At 34.3% G+C, this 12,833-nt stretch overlaps 1 protein-coding gene across 1 annotated transcript in view; it reads left to right on the top strand.

The window, feature by feature from the left end:
• LOC149925857 (uncharacterized) overlaps nt 1–12,833 on the top strand; it is a 153,682-nt gene that overhangs the window by 27,603 nt on the left and 113,246 nt on the right. The window contains exon 2 of the mRNA XM_090160516.1: nt 7,869–8,041. Coding sequence (XP_090016642.1) covers nt 7,945–8,041 — 97 coding nt within the window. The 5' untranslated portion in view covers nt 7,869–7,944. The remainder of the gene's footprint in view (nt 1–7,868; nt 8,042–12,833) is intronic.

Genomic DNA, 12,833 nt, shown 5'->3' with positions numbered 1-12,833 from the left:
AGTAATTACAGCGAGGTCCCGGTTTCTAATTAGCCAAAGGCTCTGGAGAGGCAAACGGGCACTTACTCCACGCACCATTTGCGCACTCTAGAGGGAGCTTATTTCGGTCGAAATTAAGTCTCGGGCTTCACTTTTTTAAATGAGGGAATTTGGTCATAAGTAGAGGATAGTTTAGGTATAAATTTTTGGAAATAGAAGTGCATTGTTTCTAAAAAATTTAGGACATTCAGTACGATACACACATGCCCGTCTTAAAGCATGGGTTAAATTAGCTACAGCCCAGGGCCCCCAGCCAGTTTTGGGCCCCCAGCCAGTTTTGGCTCATATAATATTATGTATCGTTTAGTTACGTCTAAAATAATTTTACACATCGCCACATCGCGTATCATACGGTACCAACAATTTCTAAAACCTAACAGATAGTCACTGTCAGTAAAAATCCTATTTTCAGTAGGCCTATGTTATACTTTTGGAAATTAAACGTTTTGGTTTGATTATTGTGTATTTGAATTTAGACAACGGACATACAAAGGCTGACCGTTGGGAATCGCAAAGGTCCTAAGAAATAATTTAGCCCAACCGCCAAAACTCGGGGTGCTCAAATTATCATTATTTTGAGCTCCCACTCGTGAAATTCGTAAATATATCGAAATTTGATTTATTTGGTTATTTTTTAAATTCTAAATCTCGATTTCGTTCAAAACAGAATATTAAACAACGTTTAAAACTAGCTATTTAAAACAGTTGCAATGCTAGTTTATTTAAAGTAGATCACACTATCCTTTAAAACAACTAGTAATCATGAAGATGATCTTCTAATAGTTTTTTTTACGTAGCCGGATACACGACGATGAACTTCAGTCCTATAGACGTTTTACCATTGTTATAGTATCGTCCAATCACTTTTTGCATTTTCGTGTACCCTGGTGTAGCCCCAAAATACCAAGGCAATGCTATATGCGTCGAAACACTTTTGATTGGCTGGTTCAATATTTCTTCAATTGAAAGACCGTCGCGTATTTAGCATTTTTATGGATGGTTGATCTGCGGTGCTTTACTCGAGCTTGTTAAAATATCATTAAATTCAATTCAATTTAAATTTTTATCAGAAACTAATGTTGTGACATATTTAATTTTATTTTAAATAAATATTGTTTTATAAAGCGTGTAATTTTTGTTCGCATTAAAGGACATCGCACTTCTTCTATGGGATTTGGCTTTCGACAGATTTTTTTCAAATTGAAACATGTTGTTAAGCTTGATCAAAGGAGTGAAATTGTCCAGTGCCATATTTCTCTAGCTCCTATAGTTTGTCCAGTATCACTGGTCAAAAGTGGACAAAACTTAGTATAGTTTATTTGTTAAAAGGATTCACGGCCCATCGGTTAGCGTTCTACGTTCGCGGGGTCGCTAGTCCGGGCTCACTATCAATAGAGTTTTCTTGCTAAGATTTTACACCTCTACGTCATTATTCATTATTTCTTTTCTAGCAAATAATTATTCGATTAATTTTCGTACGTGGAATTATTAATTATTCAATATTTTATGAGCTATAATAAAATAAAACATACCATAAAAGAAATACTTAAGAAATCAGAATATATTTGATTAACCGTTTCTTCAAATCCCACATTCAACACTCGCTGATAGGAAAGAAACAGTCACACCATAACCGAAGTACCGAACAAACACCTATTTATCGATTATAGTCACATAGTCGGTAAAAGTCACGGTCACACAACAGTTTAAACTCAATATTTAACTATTTATTTACTGAGTTCGTTCATCGCGTGATCAGAACGAAACCAAATCCGACGCTCTGTTTTGGGGAGCATCCCGAATCTTGGCAAGAAAACTCTATTGATAGTGAGCCTGGACTAGCGACGCGCGAACGTAGAACCCTAACCGATGGGCCGTGAATTCTTTTAACAAATAGACTATACTAAGTTTCGTCCACTTTTGACCGCTGATATTGGACAAACTATAGGAGCTAGAGAAAAATGGCAAAGGACAATTTTGCTCCTTTGATCAAGCTCAACAACATGTTTCAATTTGAAAAAAATCTGTCGAAAGCCAAATCCCATAGAAGAAGTGCGATGTCCTTTCCGAAATTATTATAGTTTTGTTTTCAATATTTCAACTCTTAGTGCAGTAAAACGCGCGAATTTTTTTTCCCAAACTAAAATAAAAAGGTTTTAAATATTTACTGAAATAAAATTGTGATGTAGCTCGGTAGTAAACGTGATTCTCCTTTTTGATTAATATACAAATATTTTAGATAATTTCTTTCGGTAGTTGAGCAATCGATTTTTTTTCGGTCGGTTGGGTTAAGGATGCTCAAGTATCCATTTGGGGGCGGTGAGCATCTCCTGCCCCCCCGCCCCTGTACGACCCTGAATAAACGTATTTTCCTAGATTTAAGGATTTTTAAAAAAATCCACGACTTGTATTTTGGATTTTGATTTGTTGATTTTCCTATTGGTTTGGAGGATTTGTCCTTGAATTTGCGGATTTTGTAAAATTCAACTGCATTAAAAAAAATCACTGTATAGTCTTTACTATTTAACACGGCAATTCTTCCAGCTTTATCTGCCTGAACAATTTTTATCGTTTTATCTGGTTTTTTGCTATTCCGAAATGTTGAATAATTTAAATTTACTAAACTTCCATTAGGTCTACGGAGCTGGCTTTCTGTTTGAGCACTTTAATCTAATAGATCTATTTGTGAAATTTTAATTTCAAATGTTAAACCCTTCTGAAGAATGGATTTTCCCTCATCAGTCAATGATAAATTTACGACATTGAAATTTTGGATTTTTTCATTTTCCGTGTTTCCCTTGAGATTCTTAAGTACTAATCTGTTGAACTTTGATAAATGAATTTCTTTTATTTGGTGAAACTTGTGAAATTTGATGTCCTTGATATGGTTTAATAGAAACTTCCCCGTTTGAAAGTCCATGCATTCCTCAAAATCTTTTATCAGCCGTTTTTCTTCATTGGGAATTTTGTCGATATCTTAATTTTTTTGGCGGATTTTGCTTGTTAAAAATTCAGGATTTAAAAAATGGTAAATTATTGCCGGAATTATTGTGGTTTTTTCTAAATGTCTAACCCCTCGCGTTCTACCATGTCAAGGTTAACAGCTTTTTCGGAGCTATCATTTGGTCAATTATTTGGTCCAACTGCTGATCAACAAATTTAATAGGCGCTTCAATAAAACATCTCCAAGGAAATTGCCAAGAAGTAATATTTTCGAGAGCCAGGACCTGCAAGTCTCTGTTTATATAGTGCTTGTTGAAATAATGGAAAATTTATCCTGTAAATAGAACGTCGTGCTTTTGCTAAGCCTTAATATGTAAAAAAAGCTACCTGGTTAAAAGGAAACACTTGTTGCATAATGCATACCGTACAGGTGAAAAGTTTCCATTGTTTCAACAAGCACTATATAAACTGTAACTTGCAGGTCCTGGCTCTCGGATATTTGACTTCTGGCCATTATCCTTGCAGATGTTTTATTGAAGCGTCTATTGCTTCCTCAAACTTCTTGTGTTGGTTTGAAAACTTCAAATTGACGTCGTAAGACGAAGAAATCTAATTCGGTAAACATTAAATTCCATGTTAATTCCGAATTAATAAAACAAAATTATATTTATCGTTTTGAAAAGTGCTTATGATAATAATTATAATAGGTTCATTTCTTGTTAACTTTCCCACCTACGTGGTGAACGAAATGGTCGGTTAACAGATTCGCCTGGCTAGTCAAAAGGTCAACAATAATCCATAACCAAACCAAGTCTTATTGCTGGTTTTATTTTTTCAAAATGCAATTGTTAGGCCTCGGCGCAAAAATTTCCATCTGCAAAAATCACCGTTAAGCCTAAAACCAGTTTTTCATGGCAATGCAAAAATCACCCTTAAGCCCAAGACCAGTTTTTCATGGCAATGCAAAAGTCTCTGTTAAGCCTAAAACCAGTTTTTCATGGCAATGCAAAAATCACCGTTAAGCCTAAAAACAGTTTTTCATGTCAACGCAAAAAAAACAGTTGACTACAGATTTGGGAAAAAGCGCTTTATCGCCAGAATCAAGATGGAGCCTGAAATTTATCGGCATAACAGCGTAACACCGTGCAGTACCAATTTCTTCCTCGCGTAAAGCCTGGTTTTCACTGGGCTAAAAAACGGCGAAAATTGTTTTACGCAAAAATATTTCCAGCGGATTTTCCAACGCTTCCGCACCTGGTTTTCACTGGGGATTTTTTCAAGCGGTTTGTAATTTGGCGGTTTCGATAGCGCATGCGCTGAAAATTGTATCTTTACTGACTCACATAATTAAATTGGACGCCATAGATAGCTCCAATAGCAGTCCACCGATTTTCTTCATTTCATTGTTTTTAAATTTTCTTTGTCATATAAAAAAGGATAAGCGCGAACCTCTTCTATGAATAACTCCGGTTGACTACCATTCATTCTTTTTTGTTTAGAAGTCATCGTGATAAACTGACTAAATTACAATAAAAATGTTTATAAACTAAACGCGTCGCTTTTTAGGCCTAACAAATTGAATCAAACCGAGAGTAGTGAGCTAGTGACGTCAACGCATGATCTTCACTGATTGGTTAGCGCATTGCGTTGCGTTTTAAAAATTCGGAAAAATAGAACTTCCATTCCGCGCTTGTTCGCGGAATATCGCAAGCTTTCCGTAAAATTTTGCGGAAAATATTTTTCCGCAAACGGCGCGGAAAGCCAATTCCGCTGTTTTTTAGCCCAGTGAAAACCAAGCTTTAATCGGTTTTTGCTTTTGATTATTAGTGTTTCGTACTTCCCATAGAAGCGGGGGTTATTATAGACTTCTGGTCAAATAAAACAGGTCCAAAGTTAATGCTAAAAAGTCCCGTTTTCGTAGTCAGCAGATAAAAAGTTCGAGTGGCGTGAGAAACAAAAATTCGCCGTATGATTTTTGGATCGAAAACGAAGAACAGAACTTTCCAATACAACATTGTTGGCGAAAATCTGGAGAGATATCAGCATATATGTATCGATTTCCTCCCAACGTAGTCCACTTAATTTATAAGGAAGCTTATCGAATCTGTCTATTTCGTCTGTCCTTAGTACAGTTTCACAAACAAACACCAGGAGAACGCAGCTAGCCATTAAACACGCTAACGAAGGGTTGTGTACGAATTTCATTGGACGTTTTACGGAAAGGGGGAAGACAATTTCCGAATTTTCCCCTTCCGACGGCAGCAGGCTCTAAAGCGTCTAGCCAATGAAAAACGTACGCGAGAAAATCCACGACTTTTGACGGGTTGCGTTCTCCTTTGTGGGGTGCTGTGTTTGTTGCTCCTAGGTTTCACGAACGAGCGGTTATTCCGCGTTATGTTCTTGTTTGTTTTACCAGACACGAGCGTATTAAACCGAAATTTTCTTTCTTTGATGCTTTGTTATTGGGAAAAGTTTCATTAGGCCTCTACTCCCAAGTTACGGTAGTGTACGTGCTGTCCGTTCGAAGAACAACCACAATTATCTGTTAGATATACACATTAATTTCTACTACTTTCGAAGTCTAGACGATCCTCCGTACACGTAACCATTGAATTTCATGTAAATTTGATTTCTACCATACCCCAAAATAGAAATCTATTCTTTAATAATAATAATAATAATAAAGCCATTAATTCAAGTGGCCAGGTTACAACGCGTAGGAGGGTGGTGGTAAGCCCTTAATGCCACGCGAGCCAACAGCTCCCTACACTCACTTTTACCGTTAACCTCTACAAGTTTTTATGGAAATCAGAAACTGAAGAGAGCTCGGGGAAAACCCCTTTAACCAGTGGGTTAAATGTTATTTTATTATTTGCTTATAAGACAACATAATATTGTTATAAATTTTGTAACGGATAGCTGTTGGATTAACTGACTTTTTTGCATAAAAAACAGATCTGTTAGGAAATGTATATTCCTTATTTCGACCTACAAATGGCTTACCACGAAAAGATACTAAAATCTTCGAATAAAAATTCACTGCTATAAATAGGGCAATATTGACCTTGAGATTGGTTATCCTGACCTTCAAAACCATGATCTTTTAAACTGGAAGTTTGGGTAAGGTGGTCTGTGCTTACAGTAATCTGTAAAATTAATCCATTGTCTTTAAACGAATTGATAATCTGAATTATAGGCTTCAAAAGTCGCTAGATGACTTAGGCCTAAGGTGGTGCCTCGGATATTAGCCTAGCTGATTATTATTGTTATTATTATTATGTCTGGTAAGAAAGTAAAGGATTTAAGAGGTTTTTCGTCGCTTTAGCAACAAAAATAGAAATATATTCTTTCAATGTTATTTATTATTTACATATAAGAAAACATAATATTGCTATACATTTTGTAACCGATAGCTGTTTGATTAACAATCTAGACCGCGCAGTCAAAGCATTTTGATGTTTTCGTTTATTCACTATTTTAGTGAAAGCATTGTGATTTTTAAATTTAAAGCTCAGATTATAAGTAACAAAATTAAGCTTTCAATTTGCCATAAAAATATTGAATTAAAAATTAAATTAAATACAAATTTTACGATCATTGAGTTAAGAAAATGAACTTCGCTTAGAAAACTAAACCATATTAAATATTATTAATAAAAATAAATGTTAATTTATTTATAAGTAATAAACTAATATTTTTATAATAAATATTAAATAAATGGAAATCATTATAAGATGGTTTCTAATAAACAATCAGAGTGCCCTATATGTGAGCCGTCCAGTGCAATTTATAGTGAAATTCTTCACCAATTATTGCATGGCGGTCGCTATTCAGCAGACATCTTTTCCGCTCGGGCTTCCCCTTGAAATTCAACGTTAAGATATTTATATCAAAAGTCAAAATTTCAGCCAGAGATTCCAACAGTAGACCGGTTTCGCCCTTTTGGGGCTCATCAGTACTGTGTAGGAACTCTGGCTATCCTCGGAAATCTGCCGATATCAGTAAAACTATTAAACAATCAGAGTGCCCTATATGTGTGCAGTTGGAATTCAACGGAAGCCCGAGCGTAAAAGATGTCTGCTGAATAGCGACCGCCATGCAATAATTGGTAAAGAATTTCACTATAAATTGCACTGGACTGCTCACATATACGGCACTCTGAATGTTTAATAGTTTTAATGATATCGGCAGATTTCCGAGGATAGCCAGAGTTCCTACACAGTACTGATGAGCCCCAAAAGGGCGAAACCGGTCTACTGTTGGAATCTCTGGCTGAAATTTTGACTTTTGATATAAGATGCTTTCTTTTCGCCTGTTCTCGGACTAAATCGTTCTATTCGCCTGTTCCGGGGATAAGTAATTACTCCGGCCCATAAACTATTCGCTTATTTCCGTATCAAAAGATTAACAAGACGTTCAATATACTAACACGTACCTTATTTTGTCTTGAAGAAATAGCTTTCGGCCCAAAAAGTTGAAACGAAAAATAACGCCAGGTGTTTGGGTTTGAATTTTCGCCGCCATGTTAGGGGCTGCCCCCAGCGCCCCTAACCCCGTATGAGCGATTTGCGAACTATCCTAACTTTTAAAATCGCGCAATTTAGGCTTAAGTTTCTTATAACTGGAACGCGCCGCGCGTGCAAAACAAATTTTTCGCGTCAGCGCGCGCTTTTACGTGGTTTTTCTGTCTCACCGACTTCTCACCGGGTGTCGCGGTGGACGCGCTTTTCGATTTCCCAAAATTTCTTTATTTTATTAAAAATTAACCACTCAATATTTTTTTATGCGGTTTTAGTTTTTAATGGGCTATAGGGCTATCTATCTGGTAAAAGCTTGACCGTTCCCCTTTAAAACCACACAAAACAATTCTCATTTTCTCGTTTCAGACAATTGAGGATGATTGGAAAACCAAAGTGCAATAATTAACAAGCATCAAAGCAACGGTTGAAACTTTGCTCAAGAATGCCTTCCTCGCCCATCTCGCTCATTTTGATCGATTCTTTTGGACTATTATTATTTCAAGTTTATTTCTCTATGGCTAACCAATGTGATAACCAAGGTAAGATAACATAATTCCATTTTTTAAATTTTTGTACACTTTTTTTCGTAATTTACATAACTGAATATTAGTTTATAATAAAAAGTCTTGATTCACCATATTATCATAGAAATATTTTCTATAAAAATTCTACAGACACTTTTATATTAGGACTTTACAGTAGTCTTTATACAGGGTGTTTCAAAAGGTTATGCAAAAATGTTAAGGAGTTGTAGGGGGTGAGTTGAAAAGTATGCCTGTTTTTTTTTTTCATTTTCCAACGATGAGTTAAAAGAGCGCCAGAGAGCTTTAAAGTGTGGCCCCCTGGAAGTAGGCTGCGACAAGCACCAAAACTAATCAGCAGGGAAACGCGAACATTAAGGTTTGGGTTCGTGTGATAGGTGAAAAAGAGCTTTGTAAACAAATTGAGGTAACCAGCGTAAAAAAGTAAACTTAAGCAGTATTTAAAGTCCCCGCTGCTTGGTTTGGCGCTTGTTGCAGCCTACTTCCAGGGGCTAGTAGGCCACACTTTGAAGCTCTCTGGCGCCCTTTTAACTCATCGTAAGAAAATGGGAAAATACAGGCATACTCCTCAACTCAGCCCTACAACTCCTTCAAATTTTGCATAACCTTTTGAAACACTGTATATTTTCAAAGATAATCTTAGAAAATGGTATGCCCTAAATTGGAACACATTCCGATATGATTGCAGGCTCGCTCTCCGTGTCGAATTCTCCCCGCCAAAAATTGATTTGGGTCGCCGTTTTTTCAAAAATCCTCGGCGGCGTTGAATTTTTTCGGCACCGTGAAAGGGCTAAAATTTTTTTTAAGGAAAAAAAAATTAAGTTTAATAGAAATTCTCAAACACAATTCGGTGGTGGGATCAAAACTTAGCGGCGGCGACTCAGCGCCAGAGAAAATATTGGCGGTGGCGGCAGTAATATATCGATCTGATTTAACTTTCTTTTGAGAGAAAAGGCTGGTTTACAGTCTAGACCCCGACGCCGCGAAATTTTGAGCGGCGTCGGCGATCTGGTGATTTTCCGACTTTTGTGTCGGCTGCGGTGTTGAACTAAAATTTATTTCGTTTTCATTGTAGGACGTTTTAGCAATCCCTTTTCTAGGAGTTTAAGACGTTAAGAGTACTTAGTAAATACCAACAGACGTGATAAAGAAAGAACTACATTTTTGTTAAAGAGATTGATATCAACGGAAAATCTGGTAGCCCTGTTATAATATATTATAAACCGTCGGCGGCGTGCCAGCGCCTACATCGGCGGTGCCGGTAAATGAACCAAACTGTTGAAATGTCTCTGCTTTATTTCCCGGTTTTTCGAAGCGCTTTGAGCTCGACCAATCAGCGAGCGTTACACTGTCACATGATATAAGGAGCGATTTTGAAAGTTTTTAAAACTAGGCTTTTGTGGCTATCACTTGACGGCATGACGGAGCTCAAAGTGCTTCAAAAAAAGGTCCTCCGTTTTCTCGTTTACCGGCAGCGCTCGCGGCGGTAAAACTCAGCAAATTTTGTTCGTGTGTACAGTCGTTTTCCTGTGCGCCAGAACAACCGTACCGAAAAAGGCGGTAAAACGAGAAAATAGAGAAAATCAGGAAAACACTGCCCGTGTGAACCAGTCCAAAAAGCTTACTATCGAGGTGGAATGGTGGATAGTATAAAAAACACTGAGAAATATTAGTAGATATAATATACTATTATGTAATTTAATAATATATAAGGTATATAATATACAATATCTAATAACTAATATCTAATACCTAATACCTAATAACTAATATCTAATATCTAATATCTAATACCTAATAACTAATATCTAATAACTAATATCTAATATCTAATACCTAATAACTAATATCTAATAACTAATATCTAATAACTAATATCTAATATCTAATACTTAATAACTAATATCTAATAACTAATATCTAATATCTAATACCTAATAACTAATATCTAATAACTAATATCTAATATCTAATAACTAATATCTAATACCTAATAACTAATATCTAATATCTTTATAACTAATATCTAATACTTAATAACTAATATCTAATACCTAATATCTAATATCCAATATATATTATATAATTATTATATATTATATATTTAATATCTAATACCTAATTATCTACTATAGTGTTGTAAGTCGGAAAATTTTCCGGAAAATGACGCAGGCCCTTTTTCCGGAAGATTTTCCGTAATTTTAAATAAAAAAGTTTTAATTCCATGATTAGTCTAATATTGTTCGCAAATTTAAATAAAGCGGCATTTTCGCCTCATTTTTTCGAATCTAAAAGTAAAACTAAACCTCTCGACTAGTTTAAACTGATTAACAATGTAACACTATTAATGTTTTGTAGTATGTTTACTGATATTAGACATTTTATATCGATAAAATTTAAAAATATTAAAAACCCTTAAAAAGTAATTTATGTTTCAATTTTTTATTTTTCTGATTTGCGGACAATTTTCTGAAAATTTTCCGCATTTTATTTTTCCGTAAAATTAACAACACTAATCTAATATATAATTATGTAAAACCTAATTATCTAATATCAATATCTAATACGTAATAATATTTTATTCTATTATATTATGTCAATGGGACGAACGTCTAAGTACATTTTTTTCTGAGCAATCCAAATCCCATATTTATTTATCTTTTTCGGAAAATTTATTCTTAGGGAAATTGTACCGCGACAAAAGCTCAGGGGGGACATTTCTACCGTTAGATGGCGTGTTATTGGTACGACTACAATTGAATAAAAAAGCTGTTTTCCACGTAACGAAATCATTTCGAAAAGCAACTGTCACTTTCGATATTAGGATATATAGTTAAAAGGTGTTGCCCTAAAAATATTTCCCAAGTCGTCTGCGGGTTTTACATTCAATTATATTGATTTTCAATAAAGCAGCGTATCCGTTATATTTTTCATTTTATATAAAATAAAATATTTTATAAGCGTGTTGAACGGAACCTCCTTTCGATAATAATTTTGATATTTTTGCGATTTAATATTGGGATCGCGACTGCATCTTATAGTACTATCAGGTCACTTGCTATCAGGTGAATATAAATATTAACCTGGTGGGTAATAATAATAATAATAATAATAATCAGCTAGGCTAATACCCAAGGCACCACCTTAGGCCTAAGTCGTCAAGCGACTTTTGAAGCCATTAATTCAGGTGGCCGGGTTACAATGCGTAGGAGGGTGGTGGCAAGCCCTGCATGCCACGCGTTCGAGCCAACAGCTCCCTACACTAACTATTACCGTTAACCTCAACAAGTTTTTATGGAAGGGGAAACCGAAGATCTCGGGGGAAAACCCCTTAAACCAGTGGGGAGAGAACTTGCAAACTCAACGCAGAAGGAGTAGTTCCGAGTCTTCACCCTGAACAGCCGTGTGCGCAGGTTGGAACACTTCTACAGGCGTTTAATCTATTTTTGGTCTCAATAACTTTTCCATGATGTTTGATATTGAATTTAATATTATTAATGATAAAATAAAAACTGCGTAATTTGTAAATAATAATGATTTTTTCAGAAATTGACAAACAGATTAATACTTTAATTCTAATTAAAACTTACTAGACAACTTTTTTAAATAACGTTCCATAACATTTTCTAGAAGATGAAACAATTATGCTCAAATGATTTAATTAATTAATTTTCAAGTATTTAACATTTTTCAATAATCTTTCGAGCATTTTCAAGAAGATACAATAATATTACGTCACTAATTCTGACAAATGGTTTAATGAATTAATATAAATTAATTGCTAGCCATTAATCATTTTTCAATAAATTTTAGAATACTTTTTAATACATTATCGAAATATTTTTTTAATAAATTCTCGAACATTTTTTAGTCTGTTCTCGAATATTTTTAATAAATTCTCGAACATTTTTTAAAAAATTCTCGAACATTTTTTAATAAAACCTCGAACATTTTTAAAAAATTCTCGAACATTTAAAAAAAAACTAGAACATTTTTTTAATAAAATCTCGAACATTTTTTAATAAAATCTCGAACATTTTTTAAAAAATTCTCGAACATTTTTTAAGAAAATCTCGAACATTTTTTAATATAAGTTCTCAAACATTTTTTAAAAAGTTCTCGAAATTTTCTTAAGAAATTCTCGAACATATTTTAATAAATTTTCGAACATATTTTAATAAATTTTCGAACATATTTTAATAAATTTTCGAACATATTTTAATAAATTTTCGAACATATTTTAATAAATTTTCGAACATATTTTAATAAATTTTCGAACATAATTTAATAAATTTTCGAACATAATTTAATAAATTTTCGAACATATTTTAATAAATTTTCGAACATATTTTAATAAATTTTCGAAAAGTTTTCAATAATTTTTGATTTTTTTTAAGATGATACAATGAAATTAATCACTAATTCTGAAAAATAATTTAATGAACTAATTTGAATTAAACGTTAACTATATTGAATATTTTTCAAAACATTTCGTAACATTTTCAATAAAGATGATAGAATGAAACTTCAAAGACCGTTCTTCGTGACCTCACTCATTTGAAAAGTAGTTTCTAAACACCAGAACTTCGTGTACCAAGTGCGCGTCGAAATGCCCCCCAAAATAGACGCGAATAAATGTCAAAGTATAAGACTCTGACAATAAAAAGGTCCGAAAGAAAAATTGTATTCGGTGGCGACATTCGCTTTGGCTCGATGTAAAGGATTGCCCATTAGCCCCCTCTGGCGACAGACGATGGAAACTCAACAACGTAAGAAAAAGTACCGGCGT

This window comes from Leiobunum rupestre, chromosome 10, assembly GCF_980474605.1.
Source record: "Leiobunum rupestre chromosome 10, qqLeiRupe1.1.hap1, whole genome shotgun sequence".
Classification (NCBI taxonomy): domain Eukaryota; kingdom Metazoa; phylum Arthropoda; class Arachnida; order Opiliones; family Sclerosomatidae; genus Leiobunum; species Leiobunum rupestre.
This window is presented reverse-complemented; position numbering and strand designations above follow the sequence as displayed.